This window comes from Trichosporon asahii, assembly GCF_000293215.1.
Source record: "Trichosporon asahii var. asahii CBS 2479 unplaced genomic scaffold scaffold00050, whole genome shotgun sequence".
Lineage (NCBI taxonomy): Eukaryota > Fungi > Basidiomycota > Tremellomycetes > Trichosporonales > Trichosporonaceae > Trichosporon > Trichosporon asahii.
Window position 1 is genome coordinate 1,711,244 of NW_014040874.1, and position 17,144 is coordinate 1,728,387.

The 17,144-nt window shown below is 59.9% G+C and overlaps 2 protein-coding genes across 2 annotated transcripts; one reads left to right on the forward strand and one right to left on the reverse strand.

Moving 5' to 3' along the window:
* Positions 1 to 2,868: 2,868 nt before the first annotated feature.
* Positions 2,869 to 5,758, forward strand: A1Q1_01813 (uncharacterized protein; the record flags this gene model as incomplete). Its single annotated transcript, XM_014324852.1, has 4 exons — positions 2,869 to 5,093; positions 5,134 to 5,223; positions 5,263 to 5,378; positions 5,424 to 5,758. 4 exons carry the CDS (start codon positions 2,869 to 2,871, stop codon positions 5,756 to 5,758), a joined length of 2,766 nt encoding a protein of 921 aa, XP_014180327.1.
* Positions 5,759 to 10,593: 4,835 nt separating this feature from the next.
* A1Q1_01814 (uncharacterized protein) lies at positions 10,594 to 11,826 on the reverse strand (the record flags this gene model as incomplete). Its single annotated transcript, XM_014324853.1, has 1 exon — positions 10,594 to 11,826. The coding sequence occupies one exon, from the start codon at positions 11,824 to 11,826 to the stop codon at positions 10,594 to 10,596; it is 1,233 nt and encodes a 410-aa protein (XP_014180328.1).
* Between the last annotated feature and the right edge of the window lie 5,318 nt (positions 11,827 to 17,144).

The window sequence follows — 17,144 nt, forward strand, 5'->3', positions numbered from 1 at the left end:
TGTCGAATCGAAGGCATGGGCCGTGCAGAGTCAGAGCAGTGCATGATTGTCGCGGATCCCGGACTTGACGAATCGTCCTGTGAGCATCCTCCGCAAACACCCCCGAATGCGCAGCCCAATTGAGCTCCGCAGTTTACCCCGCCTCGGCGCTCGCGATCGCCCCCGCATATCGGGACCGAGGGGAGAGGGCGGCTCCGAGCGACAGTCTTGGCATCGACTGCGACGAGGAAATAGGCTGGATGAGCCGCCGCACGATTCTGTTATACAGGACAGCTCATGAGGGCCATGAATTCCACGGTCCGAGTGCGCTCGAGAGTGCCATTGGGCATAGATGTAGTCAGAGGCCATCCCGGAGTGTTGGAGAGTGTAGTTTATCACCCGGGAGAAGGAGAGGCTTGTGTGAACGCCTCTCTATGGATACTCCTGCGGAGATGATTACCAAAGTATAGCAGCGCTTCATTGAGAACGAGGCGACCGTCTGCAAATACAACCATAGCAGACAGGTGTGATGGCCGGCTCGAGATGTGCCTGGAACCACACAAAATCACGTGCTCGACAGTTAGGCGTGTCAGGTTGAGTTCTGGTTATCTAGATGGCTAGATGGAGTCGTCGAGCGCGCCGAGGCAGCATTAATTCGCAGAAAATCGCGCGGAAAAATCGAAACTTAACATGCCTCCGTGACTGCTTGGCGCGAGTGGGTTTCTTAATGGCTACCCCCAGATAGGAGAATGAGAGTCGCGGAAGCAGAAATATTGGCATACTAGTCCAAACGTAACAGGTCACATGCTGCATTGGGAAGGTCGAGTTGGAAAATCAGCAAGCTGATGACGTATCCTGAGCTTGAAGCATGAACCTACCAGCAGCGATCATCCGTTCCTTATGCGTGCACCTCGCCGTACTGATACCTCCGCGCGCTCTGCCCATGCCCTATGCCCTAGAGGATCAGAGGATCAGAGGACTAGAGGGCTCGATGAGGACAAGAGGGCTCGACGAGAGCCTCCTCTAGATCCTCTAGCCTTCTCCCGGAGCGTCAACAAAGGCTGTTGGTCAGAGGAATCAAAAACCCGCCAGGTTGTTTGCTGTTTAGCGGGTGGACCTCGTGCCTACCTTGATGCAGCACCCCCAAACACGGAAGCTTTTCCCTTTACCAGGAGGTTCAACCTCGCATTAGGAAAACACGATATCGATCAGCCCAAAGTACCTAAAATATTAGCGGAAGCAACTGGATAACCCAAGGCTCCACGGCCAGGTCGTATTAGAAACAAACCCAATTACGGCCCAAATTCCACTTTTCCGCCGCGCTGGAAGGAAACCGGCACGGACTGTCCGATATTGTTCCTTAGCTCCTCCTTAGTACCTAGTTTGGTCCCTTCCCTTACCATCCCCCTCGCGTGCTCTTCAGCTGGCTCAGCCGGTAGCGCTGCCGCGTGCTCGTGCCAGACCTCCAGACCTGGCAGGCTGGCCCGGCCCTGTCGCTCTCGCCCGCGTTCTTGGTCGGTGCTCCTCTCCGGCCCCTCCCTCACCCTCCTGCGACCTTGACTCTCACTGGCCAATCGCTAACGGGCCTAAGTCTCGCTGCAATATCGTCCACCTTCGATCCTTGCTTGCCTTGCCAGGCCTTGGCCACCTCGCCTCGCCACCACCACCCGCAACCACTTTAACACTACGCTCCATATTCTCTCATCTGCCCCGCCCACCACACCCCATCCACTGCTCACCGTCATCCACATTCAAGCCCGCATTCTCGCATACACTCACCGCTCTCATCTGCTTTCTCTGTATATCTCGGCTCAATCTTCAAAACACAACTCTACGACACATATCACCGGGCAGTGGCGGGCTCTAATCGCGCGCATCGTCTTCGTTTCCTCTGAATCTTAGTTTTCCTCACCCAGCTGAAACGTATGTGCTTCTGAGTTTTTCCACCATTGACATTGTCGACTGACAAGCAGGACTAGATTCCCGGAAGCACAGCAAGGCTTTGCTCGTCATCCGCACCAAAAGAAACGGCGGCGTTCTGCTTATTCGCCACCGTAAAAGCGAATCATCTTGGGCACCCTACTTGCGTTTGCCACCCAGGATCGATCATCATCCACATTCTTCAGCATCTCGATATCCAGCAACTCCACAACATGTCGTCTACCCTCTACATTGCTCGCTCCCTCGCCAGCCAGCAGTAAAAAGGATACCCTCTTCAGTGCACTCATATCAGCCCGTTTTTCTGTTTTGTGATCGGTCTCATCGGTTTTTTTCTACCCAACTCCACCCACGTCCGCGACGTCATTGCTGGCACTACACGCGTCTGATTTCTTCGTGAACAAGCGCGGTATCGTTGTCTGCTCTGCATTACCCGCCATCACGTCCTCTCGGCGCACTTCACGTCAACTGTTACGTCCCCTTTTTTGCCACCAGGACCCTCCGCAATCCTCCCAAGGGTCGATCTCGAGTTGATCCGTCGCATTACCGCGCCCTCCCTTCTGACCGACCTCGCCCTCTAGCAACTAACGCTCGATTGAAGAGTCACTCAGGCGTGTGCGTTGCTCCAGATCAACACACGGACGCACGCTTTCGTCTCTCGATCAGCTCTCGACCTCTCTGATCTTGTGCTTCGACCTGTTCGCCACTCGTGGCCCACAGCGTGACGGAGGTCACAACATTCCGCAACTGTCATTTGCAGTTGCCACTGGTTCAAGCCAAGCTTGAAGCGCAACATCTGATATCGTAACAGTGTTACTGGTTTAGACTTGCGAAAAGGAGCGAAGAAAACGGAGGTCATCCTCAATCATAGCCATACCGACATCCGTACTTCTTCGCTGACCTCCCCAATCCCGCCGACCCTATCACCTACTTCCCCCTCCCCCCTCCATCATGTCCAGAGCAGCGGCGGCGACTCCGCCTCCTCTTTTCCATCAGAAGAACTCGACTCCCTCAACTCGCCATGGCAGCAAGGGTGGCTCGGCGGCGCAGCCGCACTCGTCGGGTTTCCAGCGCTTCAAAAAGCCGAGTAAACCAACGACCACCACGCCGGCGAACCAGTCGCCACTCAAGCAACAAGTCACTCCCATGTCTGCAAGTGACATGCTGGGTCTGAGCTCTGATAAGCGAGATGCCACTCCGGATCCGTTGTCGACGTCGCGTACGGGCTCGATTATCTGGTCGGAGGACTCGGATAACCGATCCACCACGCCTTCGATGTCGGGCCGCAGTATGTCGTCTGAGGCTTCTGCCCCGTCTCTGTCTATCGTCACGCCCGAGACCACGCCGTCCTCTTCGGTTTATGGAGAGCGTCCGGATGTTGCAAGTCCGACTGCAAACCCCTCGTTCGCGCAGTTACCCGCCAGTGCTCAATCGCCGCGCTCGTGGGGCCCGTTCGGCAAGGTCGCTCGTGCTGTGGGCATGATCAGCCCCTTCAGCCGTCGCCGTGATGGTGAGAGTCCGAAGATACTCCCATCACCCGCGCAGCCCTCGCCTGCCCAGGCCCCCACGGTTTCCGCGTCTGGCGCTGGTATGTCGCCGTACATTGCGCCGTCGCCCTCCATGGCCCCGTCGTCGACGCTGGTCTCGCCCGCCGCGTTCTCATACGTGCCTTCACCCGAAGTTTCTGAGATGATGGAGACCACGCCTTTGCCTCCTCATGCGATGCCGCCTGCTGTGGCGCACCCGCACAACATGCCTCCCGCTCTGACGCCGGACTCGCCTTCTATCGAGAACCCGGTGGAGGCCCTTCGCCGCTACGAGTGGGCCGAGGAACAGCGACGAGTCGTGACAGAGTTTGCGCGACTCTGCTCCCAGTGGCCGCAAAGCAGCTACAACTTATCCAAGTGGGGACCCAATGGTTGCAACGCGACCTACGTTCCTCAGTCTTGGGCCAATCCCCGTGGCGTGATGCGCACGATGCAACGCCAGGCAGAGATGGAGCGCAAGCTTTGCGAAGATGAGTGCACACACTTCGTCGCCACCGGTCCCAGCCGCTCCACCTCCTTGGACGATAGCTCCGTTCCCAGCCTGATCTCGTCCACGACGGATACGACGGCCGGCACCTCGGTGTCTGACAGGATGACCCCAACTCCCGATGCCCTGTGCGCGGCTGTTTGGGCGGCTTCCAAAGTGTCTTCCCCTGAGCCCATGTCGCTGGCTGGCAACCTCAAGATCGATGAGGAGAAGCGCGTCGAGGAAATCCGCGCTGCTATGGCCTCTCCTATGCTTGATGCTTGGCGCGGTGAGAGTTCCATTGCGTCTCTGAGCTCGACGGCTTCTGTTGCCACGACTTGCGATGACAAGGACGAGAGCAAGGCGACTTCTCCTTGGGCTTCCATTGCAGGTTCGGTCAAGTCCCTCTGTGAACTTGACCAGATGGCCAACCTCGCTACCACGGATCGCATGGACATCGATGAGGACGCTCTGTCGTCCATTCCCCACATCCCCGGCTGTCACCCCATCCCTGAGACTGATTTGCCCACTCCTGTTCGCACCCAATCTTGTCCGGCCAAGCGTCCTCTCACCTTCTTGTTCGAGGACGAGGAGAAGCGCCGAAAAGTGGACGAGCCGATGGTTCTTGACAGCGACTCGGCTATCACCACCGTGACCACCGCGTCTGCCTCTATCTTGAGCCAATCGACGCCCAACATGTCGCAACCGTCGATTCTTTTCGGCCATGTAGTCAAGACTTCCCACACGCACCCAATCGTGATCTCCCCGTTCATTCCTAACGAGATCATGCCCACGCTGGCCAAGTATCTTGTGACGCCGAAAGCCCCTGCAGCGGGCTTTGAGGAGTCGACACCCCTTCTCCTTGATTCGGACCTGGATGTTCCCACGCTTCTCTTGTCTTGCGCTGCCCCATCGCAGCCCATCACTGAGGCTGGCCCGGTTGGCAACCCCGTGGAGCCCCGAACCCGCGCGATTGTCTTCAACGCCAATCGACCTCGGTCGGGCTCGCGTCACGGATCGCCGCTGGGTAACCTGATGCTGAGCTCGTGCCCCGGCAAGCGCCTGAGGATGGATGGCCCTGTCAAGGGACGTGGTCCTGTCTGCCGTGATCTTGCTACTGATCTGCGCCGTATCAAAAGCCAGGGAGTCGGGGCGATCGTTTGGTGAGATAACTTTGATCCTCTGTTCACTAACGCCCTCCAGCTGCCTTGATGATGAAGAGCTTGCACTTCTTGGCGTTCCTTGGTCCAAGTATCGTGATCTGGCGTCAGAGATCGGCCTGGACATTGTTCGGTGATTAAACCGCTTGTCGTTTGTTGCTAACAACACCAGCCTCCCTATGCCTGACGGCTTTACTCCTGTCTCTCTGCAGTTGTTTGACGCCCAAGTCTCCCTCATCATCGAGCGCTACACATTGAAGGGCATCCACACCCTCGTTCACTGTCGCGGTTAGTGCACTTGTCCTATATTAGTGAATGTTGTTGACGATTAAGGCGGCATCGGTCGTGCCGGTCTCACAGCTTGTGCTTGGGCTATCAAGATGGGCTTCGTCCAACCCCATCCCTCCCTTGTCGCCGCTGCTGCCGACAAGGAGAAGGAAACAGCTTCGGCTAAGCGCAAGGGCAAGCATTCTCGTCAGCCTCCTACGCCCGTGCCTACGAACGAGGAGGACCGTGCCATTGTCATGTCCATCGTTGAACGAGCGATCGCCATGATCCGTTCGCGTCGCGGCTTGAAGGCCATCGAAACCATGGAGCAAGTCCAGTTCCTGGCGACCTATGTCACTTGGATCCGTGAGAACATTGCGCTGTCCTCGCCTTTGCTGTAACACGGTCATCCTGTCGACTGCACTCCCTCCTCAATCCTCCACGGTCAGGTTGTCTGGACCCCCAACTTTGCCCTCTCCTCTTCCGCCCAATGGAACTTTCCTAAAACTACTTGCACCCTACCCCGTGTCTTCATACTTGCATTTTGCATTGCCTTCTCTGGCATTCAATCTTCTTTCGTACGGGACCCGCAACCGCAAATTATAAAACTAGATACCTCTTTTTGGGTGACGTAGAGCTCGACGCGGTGCGGCGGGTAAGATTAGAAGGGAGATGATACAAAACCGTTTTGTAAGTCTAAAAGTCTATATTAACCAACCCCACATATCAAATCAAACGACAACACACAAAAGGGTGGGCGGCATTGATAGCAAGGTGCCGCCGTTTGCCTGACATATGAATCGCATGGCCCAAGTTAGTTGCGCGGAGCATGACACAGAGTCTCTCTCTGGTTGCATGAAGCGTGGGGACGCGGGTATCAAGTAATGAATAGTCATGTGACAGTGTGGATCAGGGTCGAAAAGAGTGGTGGGACAGGAGGTGAGTGTGAGTAGCTTACAGTAGCTGTTGGACAGGGTTGATTGGTGGGAGCGATGGAGCGATGGAGCGATGGCAGGGAGAGGCTTGGTGATGGTGAGTCATGGATATAGATGGTAGATTATCCGGTTCTAGGAGGGTGTGATTGGAAGGATTTGGTGGAGACCCCGGGTTCATTAGAGACCGAGTGGGGGTGGCCGGGGTGGCCGGGGTGGGTGGGTCATCAGGGAAGGAAGAGATCCAGTGACCACCACTGTTGCTGTGTACACGGTATACCGTGTGCCCACAATACCTAGCTTGCAGCTAGCCCCGAATCCCTAGTCAATTACTCCAGCATCAGCCAGCCTACAGCCTACAGCCTACACACTAACGCCTGACCGGCTTCTACGGCCTTGCTGCTTGCTCGCTGCCCCACATCCACATCCACATCCCCGCACACTTGCATCGACGCAGTAAACGGCAAACTACCATATGGGCACAATCAACCAACGCTAATCCACCATCCTTCGTCCAACACACACACACCCTCTCTCTCTCTTTCTCTCCTGGTGTATCCGTCACTTCCTCATTCCCTCCCCGCTCTCCAAGCACCCGCCGTTACTCCTTGCATCCTCACCACTATCAGCCGGCTCCTGCCGCATCGCCGCCCGGCACCGCGCCGCCCTCACACCCTTCCCCCATCCAGGCACGCCCCGCATGAGTCCTCCCAACACCGACCCGTACAAGCGGCGCACTTCCAAAGCCTGCGAACACTGCCGCACCAAGCGAACACGCTGCTCCGGTTCCGCCCCTTGCGACGCATGTATCTCCCTTGGTCTCGCCGATGCTTGTTACGTCCGCGAGAAGGCTCGTCCGCGCCGGTGAGTTACCAGTCCAGCCGTCGCCGGGTTACGAATTCGGCATCAGCTTTCGGTTGCCGGTCGGTGGGCACACTATCTGCACCCATCACCTGCTCGCGAGGGCTAACGAATACAGTGCACCGGCAGCCAGCAAGCGCAGGAAGAAGTCGTCGACACCCGACCTCGCTGGGCCGAGGTACGGCGAAGCACACGTCCATTTCATTCGCGACGTTGAGCAGGCAATCGATTCGTGGCTCGAGAGCGTCGGTGAGTGCGAGACTGTACGGGCTACCAGCATGTGCGACTTTGGGGGCTTTGGGCACCATGGTGCGCGCTTGAGCACGCCAGCACGCCGACACGTTGAGCGCCGTATGGCCGCCATCTAGAGCTGCCGCGGGCTGCAGCCGTACCAGGACCGCAACGCGGTCGGCTGAACGCAGGGTCCTGCTATTCTTTGACACTCTGCTGACCCCAGGTCATATTGCGCGCACGTCGCTGCCGGGGCCGAGCAACCTGCTTAGCCAGGCTGCGCCTGCGCTGCCCTCATCGCGGCGCGAGCTGCAGGCGCTCGAGGATCGGCTCGTCGTGTCATACCGCTCAATGCAGCACTTCGAGTTTCTGTCGGCCACGCGCGTAAATGATCTCTATGCCCGGCATCGCAGCCTGCCAGAAACTCTGACGGTGGACCAGCGTGCTCTCATCGCGGCTGTTCTCTGCTTGGGGCGTATGAGCGAGCTCGCCTTCCACAGCAAAGACGGGACACTCACTGTTCGCGCTGTTCCGCCAATGGAGTCGAGGGAGGATCTCGCATACTACAAACTCACAATGCAGTACCTCGATCAGTTTGGGAGTAGCAGCTGCACGGCGCTCTGCGCGCTGCACTGTCTGCAGCTCTATGTGCAGATCCTGGGCGGGCCAGACGAGAACCGCGACATCCTCGGCGCCATGTCGTGGCATGCACGCGAGCTCGGTCTCCACCGCCGCGACACGGCATCAGCTTACCCAAGCCAGGACAGGCCGGCGCAGCTCTTCTTCAGCACCCTGTACAAGGACACGTGAGTCTTACACTTCCAGTGCGCCGCTGACAACAGGTGGTTCGCGACGCTCCTTGACGCGCCTCCCTTCCATCGCTTCGGGGACTATGATTATGACCCCTCTATCTCGACCGACGCCGCGCAGACGCAGGGCATCCTGTCCCGACTCGCGCTGATGGAGAGTGAGCTCCTCACCCAGATCCACTCGGGCAAAGTCGACACGACAACACCAGAGTTTATCCTCGCGACGGAAAGCAAGTGGTGGCCCCTCATGCGCGAGTGCGCCGATGAACGCAGCGACGCTATGCTCGCCATCATACATCCATACGCGGACATCCGGTTCAACTGGTGAGCACTGATGCGGGCAGGGCAAGCACACCGCAGTCAGCCATTTCACACCTTCCCTCTACGACGTTATGCTGACCTCAGGATCCGGCTCCTCCTGCGCGCCCCCTGCCTCTCGCATCCAACGCTGGGCGCCTCGTCGACGCCCATAGTCGCGCGATCCGTCTCGCGCATTCTGACGACGTACGCGAGTCTGAACGCCAACAATCTCTTCCACGCATGCTGGGCGCAGCTGCGGCGCATCACGACGTGCGGTCAATTGCTCGTGTTGTGCCACACGGCCCGCGAACTGAGCAGGCACGAAACGGAAGAGCTCTTCGCCATCGTCCTCGCCCTGCTTAAGGAGCACATGGGTATATTCGAGTTTGTAGGGGAGCTGATCCACTCGTTTGAGAGCGTCGCCGCGTTGTTGGGTGAGTAACGCCGACCCGACAGAGGTGTTCCAGAGGCTCAGTTGGCCGACAGGGAAGGAAATCCCGCTGACGACCAGGCCTCGCCGTGCCCGCCGCACCCAACACGCCGGCACACATCGACGTGCCCGACCTTCCATTCATGTTCGACTACTCGATGCCGATCTGGGGCGATGGCAGCGGCGCCGAGCCGCTCGACTTTGTCGATGCTGACAGCATGAGCGTCCCGAACGGGCATTTTGCCAACGGAAAGCTGTAGCGTGAGCTGTAGCGTGGGGGGGTTGCCGAGAGCAATGAGATAGGGGCAGCGGGACGAGGCGTGCGGCAGCAGGACATAAGGTTGCCGCACTAGTCAGAAGAACATGCCTATGAGCAGGTGTAATACTGTGTACCATATTCGAGAGGTCGCCTGTTACGGGGATACTTGTAGCTACCGTGTGTTGCAGCAGTGGTGGACACCATCCCTACGGCGCGTGCAGATCATGACGCATCCGGGGCCCGCGGGGTGTGCACGGGGTATCCAGCCCAAACCCGGGACCGATATCCCGGACGCGCTTCAGGCCAGGTGACTTGACGCCCAGTACACGAATTTCGAATCCCCCTGCCCCCCCCTGCCCGCACGTTTCGAATGCAGATTCAGGCGGATTGCTCTCTGGCCCTGCTGGGTGGGTTTCCCGACCTCGGCGGGCTCCTGGCTGTCCTGGCTTATCTCACCCCCGCAGCAAACCTCCACATTAAATGCTCGTTAATCTCGCCAAAGAACGTGCCTGGCCAAATCTGTGGGGCGGGCAACTCCTCGTCTCGCCTCAGCGTCGCTTCTTAGCCCAGGGCGGGCCCAGGGCAGAGGGTAGGGGTCGTGGCTGCGGGAGGTGGGAGAGTGGAGGTGGAATGAGACGAGAGTCGAGGGCAGCAAAGGCAGCTTAAGGCAGTCCTTGCAGTCCTTGCCCGCCAGCAACCGGCCCGAACCGTCTGGGCCGAGTTGGCCGTACAAGAAAGGGCGGCCGGGTATCCGCCCCTCCTTCACAGTGACTCCCAGCCCAGGACGAGGTGTAATTCCGAGGCTTTCGTTGTCTTGTCCCACCCTACATTTGGGCCGTTCACGGGGTGGGTCCCTCGTACTCTACTGGCGTAGGTAGACTGATCGCGGTATGCAAGCGTCCTACTGTTGATGAGGGGGGATGGCCATGGGAACCCCGCGGCAAGTCGCAAGCCTTTCTACAGCCTCTTCGTCAGCATCGATGCAAGCAGCGTATGCAGCGAGCGCATGCAGCGAGTCCATTGCAAACTTTGATGGATTTACATTTCGGCTTCATGTTCAGTCCTCATCGAGGGTGATTGAACACATTTTAACGACTTAGCGACTACGACTTATGACTACTATGGACTAGATGAGTATCTCCCAAAATAATTGGATTCAAGATAGATAAAAGGATCCTCTTTGCGGTTAATGGTACAACGGGAATGTATCGTGGGTACGTGGGTAGTGATAGTTTGGTAATTGTACAGATAGGTGGAAAGTGGTGGTGTTTTACAGGGTCGTGGCCCGGGGCGCACCGCCGGGATCACTGGGATTGGGCTCGTCGCGCGTAGCTCTGCGCTTGCGACTCGGTCGTCTTGACTCGCGGGCTCGCCGCTGACGCGGCTCGCGCATGCGGCTCGCTCACGCTCGCGGTTACGCCTTAAAGTACAGCTCGTAGTACACGCGCATCTGCGCCATCGTGTTCTGGTCGTACGCGTACGGGTCGTACTTTTCGCTCTTGTGCGAGAGCCAGTCGGTGCCGTTCTTGTCGCCAAACTCGGGCATGCCGGGGAGGCCGCGAATGGCCGAGAAGCCGCCGAGGCCGTTAAAGTCTGCGCTGCCCTCGAGGCCGCCGAGTCCGAGTCCGCCTGCGGTGTTGTTGCCGCTGACGCCGCCGTCAAAGGGGAGGTCGGGGAGGAGGGCGAGGTCGGCGAGCTCGCCTGCGTCGCTGAGCTTGCGGCCTGGCTCGGAGGGAGTGACGGGCCAGGCGTCGACAGAGCCGACGGAGCCAGACGAGGACGCAGAGGACGCAGAGGACGAGAGCGACGGCGCCATCGCGCTCGGCGGGACCGTGTTCGTGACGGTGAAGAGCCACGAGAGGAGGTCGTCGTTCGCGCTCGTCGACCACGTCGGCTGCTCCTTCTGCGCCGGCGGGTTGGGCACAGACACAGACGCAGACGCCGAGACGGCGCTGGGCGCAATGGTCGCGGGCGTGCTCTTGGGGCTGACGAGGCCGAGGGAGAAGGACGGGAGGGACGACAGCGGGCCGAGCGCAAGGTCGCCAAACGTCTCTGGCGTCGCGGCAAAGGCGGGCGCGAGCGGGGTGTCGAGGCTGGCGCCGGCGCGAGCGACGGTGGGTCCCTCGCTCGACGTGGGGAGGGAGGACGACAGCCGTCCCCCAGCAGCCTGGAAGGAGGCCAGCGAGCGCAGGCGCGCATAGTGTGCGCTCATCCGGTCGTCTCCCGGAGACTGGGGCGAGACGGCGCTAGAAGGCGACACGGGGGTGGCGACCTTGGTGCTGGCGCTGCTGGCCGAGGACGACGAGGCGAGCACGCGGCGCACGCGCTCGTCGGCTGAGACCGAGGACGACGAGGACGAAGGAGACGGCGACACGGCCGCGCGCGCCTTGGTTCGCCGGCGCTTGCGCGGGATGATGGCGTCCTCCTCTGCGCTCGTGAGCGGGGCAGCCTCGCCGTCGCTCCCCCGGCGCAGCTTGCACGACGTCGACAGGTGCTTGCGCAGCACATCGGGGCGCGCAAAGCTCTTCCCGCATGCGGGGCAGATGCACGATGGCGAGTTGTCTGGATTGTCAGTGACTGCTTCGGCTTTCGCGATTGCGCAAGGGTAGGGGAGAGGGAGAAAAGGGGGGGGGGGGGGATATGTCATCACACCGTGCTAAAAGGCAAGGAACGCAAAGAGCAAAGGGTCGGCGGCAAGCGGCGGCTGGGAGCGGAAATCCTAAACCCCGGACAAGAGCAAGACCCCCGGGCTCCCCGGCACGGGCACCGGACCTGCACTCTAGCGCATTAAGGCACGCCCCCCCGTTGCTCCAGAGAGATTGCTATGCACACCACCGCGGATTGCTTGCTAAGCACCGAGCGATGCATGGAGCACGTACGCCGCTGGTAGTGCCGGGCCGCACTAACAAACTAGTGCAACTAGTGTGCACAGCGCAGATCATGTGTCCAGCCCAGCTGCCTCGGCCAGATGGACAAGGCCAAAAGTCATGTTCGGATCCTCGGATCGAGCCCAGCGGAAGCCAGTTTCGCATGCCTCCAAGCCTCCAGAGCCAAGACCCGCATGCGGCGAACATCCCGGCGACCCCGCACACCAAGCATCCAAGCGCAGTGCTTCCCCGCACACGGACAATCCGTTGAAAGAGGAACTTGGCTGCGGGCAGTGGACACAGGCGCAAAGCGGGCGGGGCGACGACAACGGGCACAACGGTGTGTATGACATGCAACGTCGCGAGCCCCGATGCGCCATTCCCAGGCCCAGCCTGCACACACGACAAAGCAGCCCCACACAGCAGGCACACTGACCGACATCGCGGGTCGGGGGCAATCATCCCACAGTGATCGGATCTGTATACTCACGGTTCAGCTCGTGTCGCTCCAGGTAGTCGCGGCGCGAGTAGCCCTTGGAGCACACTCCGCAGACAAAGGCGTTGCGCTCGTTCGGCGTGTTCGAGCGGGCCATGATGGTACAGGAAATGTCGGTTCGCGCAGCGAAAGATCAGTCGACAAGGGGGATAGTGTCGTGTGATGGTGAGGATGAGAGAAACGTGTGATAGCAAGTGCCGGCGAGGATGAGAGGGCCGGGGGTGGATGACAAAGTCGAAGGTCGTGAGAGGCTTGTCGTTCGTCGAAGGGTGTTTAGTGGTCGTGACAGTTAATGTCCGAGAGTGGTAGTGACCAAGATAGGAAGTAGAGGATGGAAAGGTGTGTCGAGGTTGAGGGAAACAGGACAGGAGGAGGTGAGAGGGGGGGATGGTATGTATGTATATCAGGAGGAGCGGTACTGGCCGGCAAGGCGGGGCACAGGCAGACAGGCAAGCAGGGCACAGGCGGCAGGGCAGGATATCGTTGGGGATGGCCGCGGTGGTTGAATCGGCTTATCACATCTGCCGGTCACGGACGTAAGGTTGTGTCCAGGCAGGTCTGGCAGATGCGTTGTGTGTGTCGCGGGTGCACCGCGAGATCGTCTCGTCGTCTGTCTTTGTCCCAGCTGACGCGCCCTGGAACTTGCTCAGCCCTTTGACCTTCGACCCTGGGCCCTTAGCCGCTCGCTCGTTTCTCTGGCCAAGGAGTGCCGGCCGTGAGTGCTCCGAGTCGGTGTGGTCTTGGCCCCGTACGGTGACGACCTGCGTGCGGCTGCGCTCTGGCCCTGCGCCTTGCGCCTGATACGCTGCTGCTCCAGTCGTCGTGCCGAACCCCGACAGCTGTAGGCATAGGAATAGGGATAGGGTTCGCTGGTGCCGAGTTGGCCGTCTGTGCCCCGCAACCCGAGACCCCGCATCCATCTCACATCGCTCATCTGCACATCTCACATCCCCCCGCCCCCGCCCCCGCGTCTCTTCTGGACGACATGTCATAATCCCAGTCTGACAATCAACCCGACTCGGAGGGCCACTGCCCCCCAGGATTCCGTCCCAGCCCTGGCCCCCACGCCCTGGCGCCCTCTGTCATTACGACAAGCCCTCTACCCTAACCCCCCCGCCCTCGCGTGCCCCCTCACTCAGCCGGGCGGTTAAACCATTCTGCTCGTGGTCCCCTTCTGCACGACTTGCCTCGCTGTGCCAGGCGCAACGGCCGCCGTGCCCGCCGTGTCTGAAGCGCTTCTCCTCGCTCGCCGTACGGCGCGGGGCGGGGTGTCGGAATCGGAGCGCTCCGAGCGAGCACACTGGTGGCAAAAGCCAGTAGCTACAAGCGACTCACTAGACGGCTCGAGGTCTGACTGTGAAGCATGTCCTCATGTTTTGCACTGGGTTCTGCGCTTCTGTGTTTCCGTGCTCCTGGCATGTCAGCTGGCATGACCAGGCGCCAGGCGGATGGTCTGTGTGTCTCGCGTCTCACGCTTGGAGCCAGCATGCATGCCCTTCTGGCGTCCTGCAGGGGCTTTTGGCGGTCGTTTCGACGCTGTCGTATAACTTGGCTCCGCCCAGAAAGCAGCAGGGAGCAAAAGCCAAGGGACCCAAGTGCCGGCCCCGCTCGGGGCCTGGTCCTGGGGCAGCCTGGGCAGCCTGGGCAACCTGGGCAGCCTAGGCAGCCTCGCCTGCCGCGATTGATGATGACACTCCGATATCCAATGCAGAGTGGAGGTCCAGGGCCCAACAAAGAGGAGCAGTGGGGGCGGGGTCCGCCGCCTCTTCTCTTCTTCCAGCTGTCTGCAGAGATCCAAAAGGGTCACAAACCTGGTGAATATCCAATTCCCAGGCGCAGCACGCGCACGAGTCGAGCACTCGCAAACTGCCGCAATGCCGCGATACCGCGGTACCCGTGATGCCGCATGCCGCTCGGACTACTGCTGGCAGTCGAGGCATGCATATTCCTGCATCAGCACGCCCGAGGCCACTAACTCGCACTAGTGTCGGCGGCAGGCGGCATCCGGCGGCAACGAACGCTTAGCGATGATTTTAGTTCGTCTCCTCGCGTCAGCAAGGGGAGAGGAAGGATACATGATGAAGACCCCACACACAAGGAGGGCCAATCGGCTGCCCTGGGGGTATCCTCTATCTTCGCTCTGGCTAGAGCTAGCCATCCAGGAGCACCAGTCTATGGCGAGCGGCAGTTGCACATCGTGCGGGCCAGTGAACAAATGCCTCATCTGATCGCTCCAGCTGTCCGAAGAGTCAGTCCGACTCTGCCCTACTCGTCGGCGGGTTATTGGTGCGCCGAAAAAGCAACGAGCGACAACCCTGGCCCGTGCTGATGCCTGGCGAGCGGTCAGGCGGGGGCAGCCAGTCACCTGCCATCGTCGTGCGACAGTGTGCTGCGCCATATGAACAAGCAAAGGGCTGCTCACACGCTCTGCTCTTGCAAAGTAGTCTCTGCGAACATAGCCTCGGACGCCACATCAGCCATGAACAGCCATGGCTGGTGAGCGTGGGGGTTTAGCGCTCGATCAGACCTCGTCTCGTCGCTGAGTGCAGAGTCGTTCTGTGATTGTCCAGTGAGCATTCTGTTGCATTCGACCTCCACCCAAGCACTGCAGCAAGGTTGGGTTGCGGAATGTTGAACGCGCTCTGTTAAAGGGTTCTCTAAGGGCTCGTAAGGGTCCCTGCCCCAGACCTTTGTCAGGTCTGAGGACAGCACGGCCAGCCCCGTCAGCCTCTGCCTGTCGCCCGTGGGTCTTGCCCGTACAGTGTGCTGGGCGGCGGGCTCCGCCGGATCTTGCAAGTCATACGCACATGCTCGTCTGCCCTGGCGCCTATTCCCCAGGTCCAAAGGTCCCAGAGGTCCACAACTCCATGACAGAGGCCCCAGGCCCGGGCAACGGGGCGGCAAACACTGGCCCTGCCGGCCCTGGGCCCTCTGCAAGCTGGTGCTGCCCGCACCCGCATACCATAGCCTCAAGCTGCCGCTATTTCCGCCCGCGGAGGTAGCGACTCCACCTCAAGACCTGGTCGCCGCTAGCTCCGGTGTCGGGGATTAGCAGCCAGTCTTCTACCGTTCTACAGTCCCGGAATCCCAGAATTCCTGTATCGCCAGGCCTGGACAGATGGAAGGGATCTCTCCCCCTCGCTAGCTACGTTAGCTTACTGGCGGATCTCAGCATTGTCAGGTTTACCAGTGGCCTGAGGATCGCCATCCACTCAATAGCGCGGAGATTAGCTCTGCCTGCTCTGGCTGGCGGCCGGGATCCGGCGAAGACGTGATGGGACAAGCACAAGCGAGGACGTTTTGGAGCGGACCATATCTTCCTGGTTCGTGAGGTCCAGTGAGCTCCATTGGAGTCTCGTCGCAAGTCTCCGTTATGGAATTATCTCCAGATCTCACGACGCGTCGGCAGCAGGAGTGTGCAGGCAGGGCTGTGACACAACGCCCAACGCCTCTGGTCAGCCCATACTCAGGGCCGGTATCGCTTGTCGCAAGTTGTTGTGCGTGAGCGACGAAAATGCCTCTTTCCTCTGGCCATGCTATCTCAGACGACAACGGTCTGCGCATGCCGAATCATGATTGAACGCGATCTGAGAAACCCTCCTGTGCAGGCGCCTACCTGCCTACCTGCCCTTGCTATACCCCTGCACTAACGCGGTGCAATGAATTCGATCTCATCTCTCACGCACAGACCTGACACCCCCGCATTCGGCGGCGTCGCTGGCGTCGAGCGATGCCTCGAGCAAACTTCAAGGGTTGGCGACAGGCTGGCGCAGCAGCGTGCCCAATTGAGGCGTTTTCTTGCTGACTAACCTTCGAGAAAAACGAGACGGGCACATGCGAGGGTACCTTGCCATGATGGCCTGGGACGGAGGAACGCGACAAGGGTCAATCAACAGTCCAAGCATTATGCGAGGGATAGAACGGCCTAGACGGCCGTAACTGTCGCTGCCGAGCCGGATACCCCGCGAGTTCCCCGGCGTGCCCCGGACGGCTCCCCGCCCACAGAGAGCAAGCTCTGTGCGGAGGCGAGGAGGCGTACCAGATGAGAAAGGGCATGCGTGCGCCGCAGCGCACACCATGCCGCCTGTCCAGCACTATGTTCGTGGTCGCGTAACCACAGACCTTTGCGGCCGGCCCCGCCTCCATTCGCAGACCACAGTTCCCCGCCTCCACTTCTCCAGCGCCTCACGCGCCTCACGGCCGCCTTATCTCGCTCGCCCGGGCAGGTAGCGCGCTCGCGACGCCGCCGCGCATGTCCGCCTTGGCACCTGGAAATCCGGCTCTGGCAGTGTACTTCCTTTTTCTTCAGCCTGCCAATCCTCTCCCCAACAATGGCGGCAACGCTGCCGCCAATCGGTCCCAAGTTCCGCGTCGCGTCCGGGGTCCGGGGCCTGCCGGCATCTCCCGGGTCTCCCGGTGCAGGGACGTGGGGGTGTACCTTTTGGTCGTCTCGTCCCTGTGACTTCATATCATGCATGTGCATGCAGGACGAAAACAGATCCACAAGTGTCACAAGTTGGTACAGAAAAAGCAACGGGTGAACCAACATTGCGAAACCCCACGTCGCTGACGAGATCTCAAGCTCAAGCGCAAAGGTGAAGG